At 34.7% G+C, this 20,483-nt stretch overlaps 2 protein-coding genes across 22 annotated transcripts in view; one reads left to right on the top strand and one right to left on the bottom strand.

Moving 5' to 3' along the window:
- Positions 1-20,483, bottom strand: part of LOC111044238 — a 126,093-nt gene that overhangs the window by 13,244 nt on the left and 92,366 nt on the right. The window contains exon 1 of one of the 2 annotated variants that reach the window (XM_039422408.1): positions 803-884. The exons of the other annotated variant lie outside the window; for it this stretch is intronic. The gene's annotated coding sequence lies outside the window, so the exon portion shown is untranslated. Of the gene's footprint in view, positions 1-802; positions 885-20,483 lie in introns of those variants that run through there. 2 annotated transcript variants of the gene reach the window in all.
- LOC111044241 (calcium-activated potassium channel slowpoke) overlaps positions 1,687-20,483 on the top strand; it is a 166,493-nt gene continuing 147,696 nt past the window's right edge. For 18 of the 20 annotated variants that reach the window (XM_039422388.1, XM_039422391.1, XM_039422389.1 and 15 more), the window contains exon 1: positions 1,698-2,196. In XM_039422388.1, coding sequence (XP_039278322.1) covers positions 1,876-2,196 — 321 coding nt within the window. In that variant the 5' untranslated portion in view covers positions 1,698-1,875. Of the gene's footprint in view, positions 2,197-20,483 lie in introns of all 20 variants that reach the window. The other 2 variants (XM_039422398.1, XM_039422392.1) reach the window with 2 other exon arrangements.

A 20,483-nucleotide genomic window follows, 5' to 3' on the forward strand; every position in this document is an offset into this window, starting at 1 on the left:
TAGGAAGTTTATGATATACAAATTCGATTGCACTAAGTCTCATCCTTGGAAAAACTCGCTGAACGTCATTAAAAGAATAATTCATCCTTGGCTGAAACAGCTGTGGATAGTAAAAAAGTGAGTGAGCGAGTAAGTATGTGAAAAATCAAAATATCGCATCCCCGAAACTCATGAGATGACATATAGCCAGCTGTGAATTATAAACACAATCATTTTAGAGAATTGTGTTCTGTTTATCAATAAATAAAAATAACGAGCGAAGCTCGGTGCCCCGATATTCATATATTAAAGGTAAAGGAATTTCCTCCATAATCTGATATCACTATAAATATATCATCTACTCTGAGGATAGGATTAATTAGACTATAGAATTATTCATAATCAATCGGATGACAAGTAGATTATTCATTGCATGCATTACATAGATGTCTGGAGAAGCCGTGTCTATTTCTATAAGGTCTATGGTTTCAATATTTTTTTGGAGTCATGTTATTATGATGAGTGCAGTATCAATATTCTCACATTTGAAAAAACAATTTTAATAGATGATTAAAGAAAACGTTCATCATCTATAACATCTTTAAAATATTTAGAGTTTATGATAGATTGTAAAACAATCATAAATGACAGATATTTTGGAGAAAGACTGATACCGCTGCAACTAGAACAGGTGACACCACATACTTGTGGATGATAAAACTGCGTAAGGTCTATTGTTCACAGAACTACTAGTACCGGTAATATAAGTATAAGTATGATCTTAATTATTATAAAATTTAATCTATAAAAGTAATAATAATACCTTTTATTGTAACAAGGTATACAACACGACTATAAATCCAAGGTACAGAATACAGTATTCAAAGTGTAGGGTACTCGCTGAGGGTTAGTTGTTTGTTACCATAGATACAGTCACCACGTTTATTTCCAATAATGAGATTCCCGCTACAATGTTTAATATTTTACTTTTGTTTATCAGTCTACATTTCCTTTTTTCCCTTCAAAATTATTGAATGAATAAGATTACCGTTGTCATACAATCTTAATATTCATAATATTAGTATCGCGTACCGATACTCCAGTTCAAGATTTTGAATTTTAAAACAAGTCCAAAGTTATATGGTCCATATCAAACCAGTATTACAAGTTATTTTTGAAGTTACATTGATAATAAGTTTCACTAGATTCAATCAATACCTATTGAGGCTTATTTGTAATGGCAAAGAGAAAGAGTAATTATTACCGTATTCAATTTAGATTTTTTGAAAGTTGTAAGTGGCGCCTAGATTGCGTTACATTTAAACTTTGGCGCTACTCGATAGGAGGGAACGGTGTACGATCAAGGAAGCATTACCTAAAAATAAAATGATTTGTTCAAGAATAATTTGCTTTAGAATAATAAGATTTCAAAAAATAGATAAATAATTTGGCTTGAGAATTCAAAAAAAGTTTATACTACAGTATTTTACAGCTCTATGTTCATTCTTATCTAATCTAATTCCAATTATCTTCTATCCATCAATATTTTTATTTTTTAGGGTGATAAATTATTGTGAAAATGTGTTCTGTTGTGTATGAAATTTGGTTCTTCATGGATAAATTTTAATTTGTGATATGATTGTAGTCCGTTATTTTGGCCATCTGTACTGACGTCGTCTGCTCGACGTTTGCCATTGGTGGAGGCTAGTATTGATTCATAATTTGTTGGGTCGTCTGCTAGGCTACTGCTGCAGAACAAAAACGTTTGAACTTAGACCGTAGTGAGATAGTGCTGGGGCTGAAGCTAATGGGAAACTTTGAAATAGATATTTCTTTTTGCGAATGCTATTACATTAACTCTTGATGTTACTCTGAAGAGATAATATCTCTTCTGTGATGTCGGAATGTTGCGAAATATGTGAACCAACACCAACACCACCTCTAAATGCGGATTGTCTACAGGAACGAAAGTGGTGGTGCTTTTTGTTATCTAGTATATTTACTTTTTTGGCTGGACTTCTCATTGTTCTCCTTTGGAGAGCATTTTCTTTCCTCTGTTGTCGGAAAGAACCTGAATTTTCTCCAAATGATCCGAAACAAAAAGAACAGAAAGCTGCCAGGCAGGGCAAGCAAGAGTTTGAGGGTACTTTTATGACAGAGGCAAAAGATTGGGCAGGTGAATTGATATCTGGCCAAACAACAACAGGAAGAATTTTGGTAAGTCGCACATTTCATTATAAATAACTTTTTGTTGATTTTAGCATCACAATAATCTTTCTAAACGCAGTGTCTTTAGTGCACCGACCTGCTATACTTCTAACATCTGTTCACTCTCTTTTTTTGGTTCATTTCGGCGAGGAACAACCTTGATGGTAAATGATTTGAAGTCTTGGGAAACAAATATGAACATTTAATAGGAATCAGTATTATTGGTTAGACTATTCTCATGAAAGTAGAGTTGCACGCACGTCAATATTAATCTCCTTTATTTAAATTAAATGTAATAGGTACCAAAATATTTACTAAAACACTGTAATTCAACTAGCTTTAAAACTGTCCTAATCACTGGAATGCATTTCCGACTCACAAACCCATGTGATTCCCATATCTTACCTTGTACGATTCCTTCCCAAATCTCTTGCTTGTAGCAGCTTACATTTCTATTGAATACCGGTAAACCGGCACTAAGAAGTATGTGTTGACTACCTACCTACTTGATGAGACAGTGTCAATACCTTTTGGGCATCTGTCTTTTGCTCCTAATCATTTGTAATACAGTATTCAAATGTCATAAATAATTTGGGGAATGTGGGATAGAAGCAAAGTTTATTTGGCATATGGTGCTAAAAATAATTGTCAATTCAACTCAATGTAACTAGAATACATTGTATTCTATTCTAGGTATCTAGGTTTAAACAGTTCTATCGGAGTGTTTAAAGTTGTTCCAAAACTGTTTTTATTTCTAAAATAAATAGCTGTATTTTATTTATTTATATCTAAATAATTGTATCTGTATTTTAGTTATTTATTTCTAAATAACTGTTTTCCTAAATTTAATTTCGTGATAAAGTTTTGTCATCTCCATCGCTAGGTACTCAACAAAATAATGTGATATTGATGACTCAATTTTTATAATTTCTGTATGAGATTGTATATAATGAGGTCCAGGTTATAATGACAGCGGAGAAAGATAGGAGAACAGCGTTGTCGATTCTCTGCCTTCTATAGAGGATAGCACTGATACCAGTATAAGCCAATCATAGTAATAATAATTCCATAGTACCCTTTTTTGTTTTTTATATAAAACACAACTAGTTCAGGTTGTTTTTTCCAAAACAGAAGGGTACTATGTAATTATTTCTCTATTAACTATTAATTAACAAATCAAGTAGGTAGCCCTGTTGAAATACTCTATCTGATGTAATATTTTTAATGCTTATTCTTATTATAAATAATCAGTTGTATTATATTCATCCAGAAAATATTATTTACTTCTGTAGAAATATATAATATATTTAAAGAATAAATGATACATTCTAATAATTGAGATTATATATTTTGTTATTTAATTATATTTCTACTTTGTTGAAAACCAATCTGGCAACGTTGTGAAGCTAGAAAAGGATGGCTCTATTTGCTTTGTTGAATAATAGACAAGGATCGCAATACCAATGTTGATCAAAGACTGCCATTATAATGTGGATCTCACTATAGGCTGCATACACTAACTAGGCAGAAAGAAATACCAATACCATAATTTACTTTTCCACTTTTTTCTATGTTTGGAGACTTATGTATTGAATGAATTAGATTTAATGTCTCGTTTATTATTAGGTCTATGGCGAATGCAAACTTAAGCCGTGTCCACACTGATCAAATGTTCGGCAAACATGTTTGTTGAGGAGCTCAGGGACAAACATTTTAAAAAGTTTGGACAATCATTGTTTGTCAAACAAAAAATAACTGTTTTCCCAAACATTTATAGTGTTGACAGCTGTAAAACATAAAACCTGTTCTTCCCACTTACAAATCATCTTGGACTGTGTCACCTACAAATTTGGAAGAAAAATAGCACAAGGACTACCTTATTATTTTATCTACCAATGTTATTACATTAGTCTCATTTGTATTGCAAATAAATGAAATGAAGTGAAATATTTTGTTTGGTGACGCGTCCACACTGGCCACGGGCAAACATTGTTTGTCAAACATAATAAAATTTGCCCAAACTTTTTGAACAAATATGTACCTACGTCGAACATTTGTTCAGTGTGGACACGGATTAAGATTCTAAATATTCAAATATAAAATGAGTTTTAAAATTTAATGTTACCTACCAACACCAAATAGGAACGGTGATGCATAATACAGGATTGATGAAAATTACAGAGACAGCTTAATATTTCTGTTACACGTATAATTAAACGATAGGTTCAATTAGGAATCCTATTTGAATAAGAAAATTACTTTACCTTTACTGTGGCTTCAAAATTTTGGTCCGTCATCTTGGATCCCCCATATTGAGTCCAACTAAAAGTGTCAGTAAATACTCACAGTAACATCTACTTACATATTTAACATTTTGAACAGTAAAGTTTGATCTGTCAGATTTTTTATGTATTCATTCATTGCATTTCTTAAGATTCATCTGTGTATTTAAATGTGAACATCTTTGAAATGATTTGAGATATCGAAAGTATAAGAAGTTTTTCGAATGCGTCCCTTTGTCCCATGCTACCCCTAACTTTTAGATTTTATAATTTATTCATTGATTTTTCTAGCATATTTTGTACTGTGTAAACTTTCTACTTCGTGAATTTTCTTTCATCCTTCAATTTCATATGTTTTTCTTCTTGAATAGGAATTGAGCAATTGGTCGAAATGAATTATTGAATCCCCCACCTTTCCTCCATTTCCTCCAGTCCCATTCTTTTGTGATTGAAGGATTTTAGTTGCCATAAAAGTTTCACATTTTGGAAAATGAATGTTTCGATCGTTTTCTGATAAGAAGTTTAGGACCGACCAAGTTGTATGTGTGCCTCCTGGGGAGTTGTCAGGGCTGGAGGCGGGGTGCATGTTTTACGGGCGATAAAAGTACGCAGAGAAAGGAAGAGGAAAAGTGTAGGAGTTTGGACTAGAAGTCGTGGGGTTTGTGGAACTGTGCGCACAGCGGGTCTGGATGTAAAACTGGCGATTGGTGCTCTGGCGTTCCGTTCCCCTCGAGAGAGCGAATGCTTTATGAGATGGTATGTTTTGGCAAGACTAGGAGTTTTCATCCCATCTCTCTCTTCTATGGCCGGATTTTATTGGAAATAGAAGAATCTTTACTTCTGTGTAGCCAATATATGAGATTGTTGGGTCGTTCCAAGTATTGATTTTCTGACGAATAGAATATCTAATACAGTATGAGCTTACTGAACAGTAAAGATAAACTGCCCAACGCTGCTTCCATCCGAATAACATTCCTGTACTTTCTTCTTAGCTTATTTATGCTGCTTTTCTAGTTTCTACATGCCAAATTACTCATAACATTCATAGAAAATCTCGTCTAGATGTTAGGTACAATTTCTTTTATAATTCTACGAGGTGTTATTACATTTTCAAATATTTTCTCGGCTGTAAAAACATAAAAAATAAACTTAATAGAAAAGTCTATGCTCATGAAATTTGTATTGTATCAGCATTATCATCGAAGGAAACCTTGTCCTTGGGACGTGGGAACTTGACAGAAAATATAAATACATAGGATTCAATTTAGAAAATGATATAAAAATGTTGCAATGTTATAAGGTGAACATAATTACAAATATTTCACTGTAAATAAGCTGTAGAAAATGTGTGATAAAGCACGGCTGTGGAGAACATTGCCAACATTATCAGAATATTATTACATCCTACATACTAGTATTATAACACAGATTATAACAACTGGAAATTCAACATGAAGATAATATACAACTTCCTTGTCGTCTGAACTTCTTCATAATCATCACTATGTTATTATACTCGCAAATAACGTTTATAATATTATTTTCTTAAAATCTTCTCTATTGATATTTTTGTCTTGACAACAAGAATATTACTTCAAATGTGAACAGGCCAAAAAACCTAAAGCCCATAATTGACATACTTAGTCCATCGACTTAACGTAACATCGAATCTAACGTAACATAATTTACTTAGTTATATTTAAAAGTTGAAGTTTTTGCACTGCAATTATGAAGCATTGATTTGTAGTGAAAATATTTGGCCAATTAAACCATCTATTTTCAATGCCCATTAGGCCTACAAGATGTTTGTAGCGGACATAATTGATTTTCTGTGGAAAATAAAGTGTTTTGAAATTGGTCATGACAAATACTTAACTGAGAAGATCGTCTGCTCGTTAGACGAAGAGGTAGCGTTATTCAAACTTCTAAATGTCAGCTTAAAGGGCAAAGTGCTAGAACATTCTGTCATTCAAGCTGTATGTGAATACATCTGATGTTTTAGGTCATTGTTTTGTGTTCAGGCTCATGTTGATGTGGAGATTTTTCACCAATAGTAACGTTTATTGCGTTTCCATAACCACGCTATACAGTAGCTAAAATTCGAAAAATCATTACCTATAGGACCTTAGGCTATCCTAGAGCGTCCTAAAAGGTAGGCTTATACTACACCTCCTACGTGTCCCCGGAAGTGCCTGCGTAATGCACCACTTCTATACCTATGCTTGCAAGCCACAGCGAAATATAATGCTATTCGCTCATCATAGTAATATTAATATATCATGATATCGTCAACTCCGTATTGTAGATATTTGATCTCTTTTTTCCCAGTTCCCAGTTTACATAACTTACATTGTCCCTATTGTAAATAATTAAGTTTTGTCTACATGTACAAACAACGGACACTTTGAGGTAGCACGCTTTTTGAAATTTCATGCTCAGCAGTTTTAGCAGTTTTGAGCTGTAATTAGTATATTACTATACTAAACAATATAAACTATTCATTGCTATCAGTTTAACAGGAAAAACTCTACTCTTTATTTATTGGAATACCAATTTAAATGACACTTAAATATGCAGCTTAGCTTTATTTCAATTCATTTCATTTTATAATCATCGTATTCATCACATATCTACTACATATTTCATACCAATCTCTATTTTCTGATTATTCAGAACAGTATGAAATGAGAGCGTACAGTAACAATTTTAAGGACGATTTTCTTTGATATAGCTTCTCGCAGTTCCTAGAAACCTGCATAGTATGTTTCCTCCCTTTCTGTTACCCTCATTACAATTCGCTTCTTCTCGTCATAATTTTATTCAGGATTAAAGTTGTGCGGCGTAAGGCCATCAACTAGAAATGTGTATGTAGGTCGGAGGCGGTGGTTGGTTGCCGGCAGTTCTTGTGGCTCTAAGCCCTCTGCTGCTGCAATAATTTATCGTCTCTTTTTCTTTTCCCAGTTCTATTTTGTTCTTCTCTCCTTCAGCGATTCCACTCTGGCTCGATTACTGTTCGTCCTGTTTCCTCTTGCGGAGCACAGAAACTTTGCCAAATGAGTTTTTGCGCCAACGAGTGTATTGTGCGATTCACTTGATACGATCAGCATTGTCTGAATGGGAAGCTTTGATGCTACCAATGACAGTTTAGAGTGAATCTCGCTACAGTTGTACCAGATTAGGCCGGCTGAAGCCAGCAGCCTAAGCAGCAGTAGCAGCTATAAACAATGTTGTATTCGCGGTTTGTGTCATACAGTCATTCGACTACGGCTAGCATTCATTTTATTTTTTGGCGTTGTTCTTCTCGAGCAATTCGAATCAGGGACTATTTTAGCGCTACGAGTAGAATCTGTGCTTTTTGAAAAAGAAATTGTTCTATCGATTCAGCAATTTGAATAAGTACATAATTTGAGCCTAAATCCAGAGATTTTATCTTGAAAGAATTTTAGATTTTTATTACTCTATGTATTTGAGTTCTCGTTCAATGCTATTCGTTCAGATTTAGAATATCAGGACCTCTACATTTTGGAAGCGATGGGTGTTCTGATCGCGCTCCATCCTACTCCCGTTGTTAATGAGCAGAAATCCTGTAAATACCATTTACGATTGAAAATTTCCTCCTGAAGTTATAGGTCCACCCATCTCTCTTGATTACCATGCACAAGCCTGAAGCTCATGTGGGCACCATCTACAGAAAAATAATGGTAGTTCTTCTTCATTATCAATATGATATGAGGCTATTGAATTTGTAGCACATCACGGACAGCACTATCCTTGACAGATTCCACTATATTCTCAAACCATCTCGAATTATTTTTAAGTTGTCATTGTCAATCCAAATAATAATTGTTAATAAATTCAACATTCATTTTTATAAGGTTTATTCCACTTTCACCTCCATGTATGCTACTTTCGAAGTGCCACTGAATATTCACGTTTCATTTGGGTACATTACTTTCAAATAGTACTTATAAAATTCCTTATTTATTATTATTCATCTTGAATCTATAAGTTAATTACCGTATCGTCGTAATTGCAATAATTGATAGATGCGTTTAAAATAATCTTTAATTGGAATTGTATTTTATTTATTCATATTAAATCAATCTATTACATCGAAATAAATTTTTTTTTATTAAGAAAAAAGCAAACCCAATCCTACTCCTTTTCCTAATTTTATCAATTAATTTTTTAGTGAAGTTTATGTGAACATTCTCAACAGTTTTAAAGATTTTACTAAGGAAGAACTAAAATGTAAAACTATGTAGGTTATTCTGTCAATATTCAATTTATTAATAAAGACACTCAATAAAGACCGTATGTATGTTTTAATGAAACTGATATATATTCTGGTGACAGCCAGCGTTCTGTTAATAAGAGGAACCGAGAAGAAAGTGTGTTTTTTGGATTGGAATGGTTTCCTGGAGATCTATTTTGATCGCGCGGTCGGATTTGGTGTGCTTGAGGTCTACATCTACAATCTTCCTGTCTTATTTTGGCCCGCGTTTATTTTATCCAGAAGTTTTTCATATTTTATATACTTCCATTTCATTGCTGTCTTCCATCAGTATTCTGCTTTTGTAATTTTCTTGGGCTTGTTTTAAATATTTTGAAAATAGAGGTATATAAATCAACTCCTATTCAATTATTTTTCATAGTCCGAACTGTAAATATTTTGAATAGATTCTCATTTTCTACTATACTTGTTTAACTTTATCATTTTTGAAGGATAAACTGCATGGCTGATAATATGAACCATTCCAAATAACCACTCAAGCCTAGCCTAAAGAGGAATGCACTTCATATGATCTTTTGATCTTACACCTTTTGATCTTTTATGAAAATTGTTCGATGAACTTTATAAAGTATTTGAGTTTGATGTTGAGCATTTTCATTAAAACTCCCTAAAACAGAACATATTAAAATTAAATAATCGAGCTGATCTTATTCTATAAGTCCATTGCTTGAGTTACAAAATAATGCTCCTTATGATGTCATGGGCTGACTTTCAACAATTCAGTTGAACATTATTATTGGGAGTAACGTCATGATAGTAATTGGAGTCCTCTTGCTCAATATAAGCTCATTTTAATCAATCGTTCATCTACATTACTTATTGCCCAGTCTCAGGCTCTCATTAGCGTCATTCTTAATTACAAAAGGCTCATTTCAGTTAAGCTGTAATGCCAATTTCTCAATTCCAGTAATAATAAGCAACGCTTTTTCAATTGAAAAATAAAAGAATGGGTTGTTTTCCATATTGGACTTAATTTCTCTTTGAACAAGATCAATTGACCGACCAATAAAGTCAGTACAACTAGAGATGTAGAAAATGTGTGTCCAAACAGAGCATGTGCTATCAATTACACTGAGTTCTGAGTCAATTCATTCCTTGATAGTTTGCATCTGGAAACTGATTGAAGGAGCTGTTACTTGTGAATGTAATATTGTTCATAGCTCTGGTATGAAAAATAATTGTCTTCCCTCAAAGTAATGGAGTTTTCAATTAGCTTCTTTCTCAAAATTCCAATGATATTCTTGAATGGAGAAATTCGTAGTAAAGTAAATCATTGATTGCTACCAGTAATCTTGCAAGTAGCTATTCAAAAACACTGCATGTGCGTTTTAGAACAACAAGGTATTATTCAGGTTGGGAAAATCGTAATGCATGGTTGGAAAATATTTTCCTAGTCAGGAAAGAAAAACGCTATTGGTCACGATACTTACTGGGAAACATTTTCTCGTTCTCAACTCTTGTCAGATTGTCATCACGTGAAAAGTTTGCATGAGCGACTTGCGTTTCCAAGCTTAAATATACAACTAAGAACTAAGTTATTTTTGTGTCTTGATGCCATGCTTGGTGCTAGTTTTATCGTTTCTTGTTACAATTTCTTTTTGTGATAAAGTTTCTTGATGGTAGAATGACACTCTTAGAAGAATACAAATCTAGAATACAAACTGGAAACAGTAAATAGTCGTTTTCAGCTCTAGCCGTTTGTGGAAGGTCTTTGGATTTGAAAAAATGATTGTCTTGAGATGTGATTATCACAGTTGAAAATTGAAGACATCAGAGCTTAAAATAGAATAGAATGACTGCCTTTATTTTATATCTAGGAGGACGAAGTTAGGGCGCAGTCAGCCACTACCTCCGTAAACAAAGCCTTAGTGCATTCGTGTGACGTCAGCACAGGTAGGGCTCCTACACAAATCAAAAAACTAGCTGATATAGATCAGCTGAAATCAAAGAATTTATATTGGTGTAGGAGCCCTACCTGTGCTGACGTCACACGAATGCACTACGGCTTTGTTTACGGAGGTAGTGAGTCAGCCCTCTCTTACACTTAACCATCCAATACAATACTAAATTATAATTTAACAAGCTATACTCAGTAAAATAAAACAAAACGATATTTAAAATGAGAGTGAGTGAGTCATATTTTAAATGAAAAAAGTAAAAAAAAAATAATAATAAGTGGAATAGTTGAATAAACTATTCAGCTATTGAAATAGAATGCTCAAGTAGAGCATTCTAGTCCAGGCAACGAATGCTCAAATAAAGGTATAGAGCGAAAAGTTTAGAACACAATTTTTAACTGCACAGCTCTTTTTAGAGGATTAATATATCAAAAGTCTTCACCCCCACCCACTGTGCTAAAGGGGTGGGGGTGGTTTGAAAGTAACATTTTTCATTTTTAGCATATATCTCGGAAACTATGCATCTTGTGAACATTTGTAATCTGTGCGAAATTGAAGCTTACAAAATTACCAACAAGTTTTGTCCTTTACATTTTTTTCCATATCTCTCATAGTTTCTGAGATACCCGCTCTTGAAGGTGAGACATTTTTTGAAAAAACACTTATGCCTCCAATTTATTCATCTTTTCGGCCTTATAATTTTTGAACGATTGATGAAAAAAATCCGTGCTGATTATGAGCTGATAGAGCATCAAATTATCTTCAATTTTATGTATATTTTCACTATTTTACACATTTCCCTACGACTGTTGCAGCAGATTTAGTGTTGAGAGTGAAATTTTCTGTTCAGCAACAATATATCAGTTGATAATGCAATTTGGAGGGAATGTTTGGAACACAATTTTCGACTTTGCAGCTTTGTTGAGACTAGTTTGGAGATGAGCATATAAAAAATCCCAACCCCTACATCATGTGCTGAAGGGATGAGGGTGGTTTGAAAGTTGCATTTTCCACTTATTACTTACAAGCTTATATCTTGGAAACAATGTGTTCTATTGACATAATCAACTAGATAAAAATGAAGCTTAATAAATTTCCTACAAGTTTTGTTTGGTAGAGGTTTTCGATAAATCCGATACTTTTCGAGATATTTATGTTCTCAAGTTATGTATTTTCGAAAAACCAGATTTTCTTATATTTTTTCGCTCTTTCAAGTATTATAACTTTTCAACATTTGATGAAACAAGAATGTGCTAATTACGAGATTGTAGAGCATTAAATAATCTTCAATTTCATGTATAATTCGACTATTTAATGCATTTCCATACGACTGTTGCAGCAGTTTTAGTTTTGAGTGTCTTTGTTTGGTAGGAAGTTTAGAAACTCCCCCTGTATTTAGTTCCGCAGACGTTTCAATAGGTATTCAATATGAATGTTCATACTGAAGCACACTGCCAATTTATGATGACAGAATAGAGTGATATTCAAAGAAAGTCACTTGTTGCAAATCTGCTGCAACAGTCGTATGGAAATGCGTGAAATAGTCGAATTATACATGACATTGGAGATTATTTAATGCTCTACAATCTCGTAATTAGCACATTCTTGTTTCATCAAATGTTGAAAAGTTATAAGACAGTGTTTTTTCAAAAAATGTCTCACCTTCAAGAGCGGGTATCTCAGAAACTATGAGAGATATGGAAAAAATGTAAAAGACAAAACTTGTTGGTAATTTTGTAAGCTTCAACTTTGCCCAGAATACAAATGTCTATAAGATGCATAGTTTCCAAGATATATGCTAAAAATGAGAAAATGGTACTTTCAAACCACCCCCACCCTTTTAGCACAGTGGGTAGGGGTGAGGACTTTTGATATGTTAATCCTCGTACTATCCATTAAAGAGCTGTGGAGCTGAAAATTGTGTTCCAAACTTTTCCCTCTATAATCTTTCGTTGACTGGACTATTCTTAAAATGTAAAATAAAATAAGAGCTTTGGAGAACTTCCGACTTTAGCTATTTATCAATTGCTGAGAATTGATTCTCTTGAACCCATTGTGTTGAAATACTTGATTTTCGTAATTTTGAATCTTCAAATCCTTTCTTTGCTTCTTTGTCTTTTTTCTGATTCTTAGCATTCGAAATACCAATGTATACACTATACAGGTTTGATTTTAAAATGGAATCTATTCCTCCACACGCAGACGTTTAGTCTTTGTGGAGGAATTCCTTAATATTGAGGTTTTTTCATGTTTCACTGTAAATACTTCAAGGAATAAAAAATATTTGAATTCGAATTATTGGATGAAATGAAAATACTGTACATGACATGACAATGAGAATTCATTTTCTACATGATCTTCATCTGTATAATACACTATATTATTAGATTTGCAAAAGAAAAGCAAGAAAACTTATAAGAAAATAAAACTTTCCACAGAAAAATTATTTATTACGGATTAGCGGAAAATTTGTATTATTTCTCCTGAGGACAATATAATATTTTCATTTAGACTATGCTTGTAAAATGGTAGGACGGGAGTCACATTTTTCTGTGACAGCAGGTTTGTTATGTTTGGCATGTAGATTATAATCCCAGATTGATTCCTGTCAAAAAACAGTATCCACCGATAATTGAATGTTCTGGTAGAGCGAGATGCACCAGCTTATCATCTAACATACGTGTGCTGTGTGCTGTGTGCTGTGTTGCTGTTTGACTATTGCTGGACTTGACGAGTATGTCTATGTCGACGCTGTTGACGATACGTCATTATCGTGATGGCGTTTGCTGATTTGAAGCCATGTGCTTTGCTTTGGTGTGACAGGGCTGCTTTAGCTTTCCACTGACCGTTGGGAACTGTTTGCTGTTTGGTTTGCGCAGTGAGTGAGTGAGTGAGTGAGTGACTACATCTGGGACAAAAGGGATTACGCCCCTCTGGATCACTCATTCCCCCTCCCCCCAATTCTGTCTCTCTCACCCATCCTCTCTTACTCCCTCTCTCCAACCCTGTTGCTTAATCCTTGTTGTCCCTTGCCCGGGCCTGGCGCCGCTAATTAGAACGACCAACTCATGCTTGTTTAGCAAACTGTTAATTTGCTAGTAGCTGTTGAATTATTAGCTTGTGCAGGAGAGGCTTAAGCCTGAAGCCTTATTTGAAACTTTTCGGACGAGCTCATCTTGTTTTTGTAGTAACGAACTTCCTAAAAAATAAGTGGGTCGAGTGAATTAGACTGTAATATTCTACCATAGTTTTGGACGAAATCTACAATATTTCATACGTGTTAATTTTGGGTGAAGTTTTGAGTGTTACAGATTAAATAAAAAAATTAAGAAGCATTTGCAATTTTTTTTCTTTATTGTTAATAAAAAAGAGCTCGATAACTGGAATATTGCTTTCTCTTTACAAGTTTAGTTATTTCCTGGAAAAACCTTGACACATTATTTGTTTTATTCTAAATATAGTATTCGAACTTCTTCCTATATCACTAAATCTTGCTTATTCTCCTTCTAAACGAATATAATGGTCTGTTTCATTCATCTTAGTATTTAATAATATTGCTTGTTGTTATTATGTTTTGGAGATTGGATTGGAGACACTGATATAATTATACTCGTTTTGCTCCGATGGTAGAGTTATTGTCATGATCAAAAATATAATTAATAAAAGATGTTGAACCAATTTCAAGGATAATCAACTCATTGTTAATGATGGAATAATCTTGAATCATTCCCCAGATATTGCATACAAGCAGTGCTGGTTTTGTGATGGAATCAACATCATGTGATTGAAGCGATTTATTAATAGCTTTGAAATACCCTTTTTGAGGCTAAATTCAATTATTGACCACTATAAGAATGCATGTTTTATGTTCTCCCTTCATTGTGACTGATATACTCGTTTTGCTCCGATGGTAAAGCTATTGTCATGATCAAAGATATAATTGATAAAGGAGTTAAACCAATTTCAAGGATCTTAAACTCCTTGAATCCTTCAATTTTACTGAAAAATTGAAAGCAAGTTTTCTCACCCCTTCCTCCAATTATCCAAGTGTTATGTTTCTTATGAGGTTGAAATGGTGGTATGAGTAGTTGGAGTTGAAGAAGAGGAGTAGGTGCAATTAGCCATGATCCGTGGAGCTTTCCTGCATACGGTGAAGGATATAATGAGAGGAATGCAGCGTCCGCCCGCACAGGTTACAGGGGGCATTGTGTCTGACACGAGAGCCAGTTTCCTCCAGGCCTAAATGTTCGCTTAATGAAATTTCGCCTGCAAATATCCGGCCAGCGGAAATATGACGACAAAATGGCGCCAAGGAAAGGAATTAATATAATGGATGCGGGCGGAGGTGCCTGCCTGCCAGCGAGCAGAGATGACACCGCCTGGCACCGCTGCAGAGTGGAGAGAACCAAAACAATGTGCAAGGAGAGAATATCGGCAAAGCTTGGGATGGGAAAACGCAAAAGAAGAGTATTAGAAGAGGAAATGTAAATGAAAGAGTGAAAGATTTCCCCAAATGAAAAGTGAAATGTATGAAGCTAGAGAAAAGAGCTAGAAAAAAATATGGGAAGAGGGAATAAGGCTGGGGTGAAACGATAGATAAAACTAAGATTGTTGAAGAAGGGTTTGAAAGAAATGTGATGCAAACGTGAAAAAATAATATGGGAGGGAGATAAGTTAAAGAAAAGGAAATTGAACGAATGTGAAAAAAGAAGAACAGTTCGTAGTAAAAATACGACGGTAATAGAAGACACCAAGAGAAAAATGGAAAAAAACGGGATAAGTTTGTTCCAGATACGGGAAAGTAGATCCTTATAACGCAAGAAAATTTATATGGGAACAAAGAAAGGAAGAACATAGTGAACTGAACAATAAAATTCATTGAAAGGAATGAAGTAAAGTGATGTCAACAAACAATGTAAAAAAATAGAATGAATAGAAGGAGAAGTGGTGAGAGAAGATTGCGGTGAAGATGATGCAGAATGCAGTGGAGTCAAGAATGTGTGTCATTTGCTGAAAAATGGATCAGAAAGCAAGCGAAGAAGATAAAAGGAAAATACAAGAATGAAATGTAAGGACAGGCTACGCAAATGAAATTAAAGTGAAAGTGAAGTGAAGTTGGGAGGGAGAAGATATCTTTGAAGAAAATATGAATTTTTGTCTATCAATGGCTGAAGAATTGAACTAGAGAGCAAGTAAGGAAGTGGAGAGAAAAGGAAAAAGGGAAGAATCAGATGGAAAGCGAGGGAGGAAATGGAATTGAAGAGAAGTTGTGAAGCATGTTGGAGCCCTGCCATGCCAATGCTATGGAACCAGCCAGCACTTTCACCTGTTTATCGATCAGAACGCTCGACTCGGTCACCACAAAGGGCATGATTCGCGACCCTCCCCCACCCTCGTCCCGCAAAAATACCCCCACAAAATACCACAAAACACACATCACACAATTGCTAATGGCACAATGACGATGGATCCAGCCATGGTGGTGTCACACATTCCAACCGTGTGACAATCCGAAAAGGAATGCTGAGCGCTGCAATTATCCTCCCGCTCGGGCTGCATCGACCCGTATTATACGCTCAACTCAACGCCGCTATTCCAATACGTATTTCGACAATCCACATCCACATTCACTCATCCATAGTAATCCACATTGTTCTGCGCATCTATAGATCGCGCATTTCAAATAAAACCGGATTAACCAAGTACGATATGGATTTTAATGGGTGGATAATAAGATACGTTTGTATAAGTACCCTGATATTATGTGATAAAACGACACAATGGTTTTGAAATTTATGTCTTTCCATATTATGACAGTATAAGCCCAATATTAGTATCATTATCAGGCTCGTAAGTTTATTTTAATTTCGAGTTTACACCATCACATAATCCAAGTGTAACTCATTATATTATTTATTTCCAAAAACGTTTCTTCAAATACAAAAATACACCATGATAAATCATATTGATCATAGATTACTCTCTCTCTCTCTCTCTCTCTTCTGGTTAACGTGCACCTTACAACCGAATGCTGAAGTAATGCTGAATGCCGAAGTATGCTGAAAATAGTGATATGTAAAAACATGTCTGTTCAAATATCGATTCAACTGATAAAATATATTGTTCAGAGTATTGATAAGTTAAGGAATGCTTTCTCGAACCTCACTGCTTTTCAAATTACTATTACTTTGATTAATTGAAATTCAATTTCCAATCCACTTAAAGTAATGACTGTCACACAAACGTATGGGAAAGAGAGTAGAATAAAAGTATAACATAGAATAAAGTAAATAAAATGGAAGTAAAACAATGGGACATGCATTTTAGAAACAGAACCAAGAAAGCCAAGATGTTTGCCATTTCTTTATCCACTTTTCTAGAACAGCAGAGTTGAATAAAAGAAGACTACTCAAAGCTTGAGAGTTGTCACCTGATAGGATGTGGTAAATTTAATATAGCGCTTGGTTCACATGTCATGTTGTGTGGAAACCCACTTTTTATTCCAGTCGTCTTCTCCAGCAGCCAGCCTGGAAAACCGTTTAGTGTGAAAGGAAACTAGACTACCCGCTCACTCACTTTACTTTCGCTCGTAAAAGATCATCATCGAAGAAGAAGTACCCAGTAGACTGACATGTATTAGTATTTGTGTCGCGTACTCACCAACTTCTCGTCTCTTTTTTATGTCGCTCTGTCTCGTTTCCGCCTCACATTGTTGGCTTTTTATCTCTTGGGGAATCGACTTTCCCGAAGCTTTTCAATTTTTCAAATACCGTCTTGGATGTTTAAAAAGCTTCATCTTTATTCCCCCATGTGCACATGAACTGCTGTCTGTCATTCATGCTACACATTTCCATGTTCCTCATTCAATTGAATCGCTAAGCAATCTTCATAAATGTTCATGCATCTTTCATGAGTGCTCATGTGTCTCACAAATGTGTATCTCTGAGTGTTTTCACTGTTAATTCGTATGTGATTGTGAAACAAACAAAACATTTTTGGGAATGATGTCGCGATAATCTGGTACTACTTTTCTAGTAGTTGAGTAATCTAAACAGTATCGTACGAGAGTTAGCAACTACGACTAGAGTAACCTGATTTAAGCTTTTCTCAACCTGCCTAACGCTTATATTAATTCAATTGCCCAATACGCAATATGTGTTAATCAATATTCAATTAGTACAGTATAGTCTATTGAGAATCTGTAATGAATACATTATCTCACGATATAGGCTCTTAGCTTATAAAAGTGGGATCAAATTGATATAATCTGATGATATTGAAATATGGTGATTATAATGATGATGATTGATTGGATAAACAATGAGTGATGAGCTTCAGTCTGGTATAAAACATGTAACAGTATTGTATGTTTCCCCCTCTCATGGTAAGAATAAGTGAGAATAAATTCATCTAGATAAAATGTGCAGGAAACCAGAAGAAACGATTGAATCATTGAATTCGGGGCTTTGCAATTATGGGCTGAATACGTATCAGAAAATTTTTCAACGATGTAATGCGATGCATTGTTCGTGATATCGATTCACACCTTCGTATATTCTGTATTTTTCTACCAATTTATCGATGATAAATATTTATCCGACTTTAAAATCTGTGTGAATTTGTGATAAAAAACCGAACCAATTGTTTTTTTCTTATAAATCTCTAGCTTATGTAGCTCGAATGCTTTATCTAGTTCGAAAAGCTTTTTCCAATTGACCTCCACTCATCAATTCTAGTTCTAATTTCTAGCACATTTAAAGAACATTGATTTGTCGAGTGGATGGATAGCAGTGATGTTGCTCAGTGTCGAGTGGTTGGAGCAATGTGATTGGGTTGGTTGTGTGGAGGTGGGGGAGGGGAAGCGTATTATTTGTGTTCTGCACGAATGGGACTATCGACTCATGTTATGACAAAGCTCTTGCTCCAAACCAGAACCTATTTTTGTCCATTGAACTGTGTCGACACACGCTCCAGTGGAAAAGTCTGTGAAAATTTTATGTATTGCACACTTGCACAAATATTTATTTTAAAATAGTCATCCTATTCATAGATTTGGTTTGATACTTGAAACTTGAAAAATCGATTTCTTTATATTCTATCAATGTTTTCGGCTTAGTTTCAGCAAAATGGACTTACAGCCTTCAACTAGATGTTATTTTGAAGCTTCCGAAATATTTTACAACACTATCCGAATAATATTAGTGTATGTCTACTGAAAATACATTTACAGGGAGGAAAGTTAAATGTTTTAGCTGAAAAATGTATGTTCTAAGCTTTTGAAGTTATATTAATCATGAAAATAGTACTTGAAATGAGACGATGTAACACTAGTGGTAGAAACAATTTGATTTCTCTCACTATAACTGAATAGCAATATATTTAAAAAATTCTGTCAATTAAAGCCGCCATTTCGAATTTTACAATTTGCAAGTCTTTATCATGAAGTAGACATGAAAAATCGATTTTATAGATCTATCTTGTTACCTCAGCAGAACGCAACAGAAATCATGCAAGGTTTGCTTCTGGAGAATACATTCAATTTATTAACGTGCAGAGCGCGAAGAAAAATAATTTCAAAGCTGAGAAAACGATTTCATAGACTTATAATTCTCCAGAATTCACATCTCTTGCACGAAAAAAGTTTTAATGAAAATAAATTCTTATAGGGTTTTAGGAGATTACTAAAAAAATGTGTGTTTTAAGGGTGAATTTCATAATATTTAAATTATAGAAAAAATTTATCGAATATTTTTGTGCACTAAACGTTGGAATATCTTGAACGGTTATCAAAATACAAGCTATAAAAGAAAACCCTGAAAATTTCAGCGGCTATCCCGTTTTCGAGGTGATTGCCTGTGATTTCGACTGATCATCATTATACTAGTCCTAATGAAGTTAATTCTGTAATTGAGACATCTTCCACGGCTGTTACCCAAAAATGACCATGGAGTGCCTTTTTTAGTGCATTTGCGCCCAGACTGTGTGTAGCATTCGAGCAGCTTTTCTACGAACTTACATTATAAACTGAACAATATTTCCTTCTGTTTTAATCCAGTTTCGCCCACAATTTTCAATATTTGGATCTCTATTGATCTTGAGAACCGTTATTGGCTATGTTATCTGTATCAATGAAATTAGCAATGTTAATCCATTATTAGCTGGACCAAGCTGGCATAGAAAATTTCTACCCAAACCAGTTGAATAGGTGGGAACAAATAATGGATGCTGGCATTATTTGTCTTATGATTGTTGTTTAATAATAAGTACCTGTTTGAAGGGTGTTTGTGTGAGTGGAAAGGGGGCTATTTTGATCGAGTGGAGCATCCCATCCATATTGAATCCGGGTGGCAGCAAGAATTCCTTGCATGACTCCTGTCGGTTTTGGCGCCTTTGTCAGATGGACATCGCCATTAATCCCACCTGGAATTGCATCCCACATCCACATCCCACGCACCGTCAGCTTCCCATTTATGCTATGCAACACGCCATCATGTGCAACTTAATAACGCCATGTGCTCTCTCTCTCTCTCTCTCTGCTGGTGCTGTCCCACAGGAGTCGTAACTCAACCACTAAACGCTGGCTCCTACATTGCTCCTCGTCAACCCCCGAGTTTCAGCTATCCTATCCTGCAATAGCTGTTACATACGGTTGTACGAGACTGGCCTGTAAATCCATGGTCTATTGCTGGACTGCTCTGCTAGTCAATGTGATCTGCGGTATACTATTCAAATAATGAAAATATCAATATACATGAACGGGTTGTTAAATACAGGGTTCAGTCATTGTGTTAGTGAGTTCGCTATCAGGCTAGGCGCACACAA

The sequence above is a fragment of the Nilaparvata lugens genome, chromosome 2 (assembly GCF_014356525.2).
Source record: "Nilaparvata lugens isolate BPH chromosome 2, ASM1435652v1, whole genome shotgun sequence".
In the NCBI taxonomy this organism is placed as follows: Eukaryota; Metazoa; Arthropoda; class Insecta; order Hemiptera; family Delphacidae; genus Nilaparvata; species Nilaparvata lugens.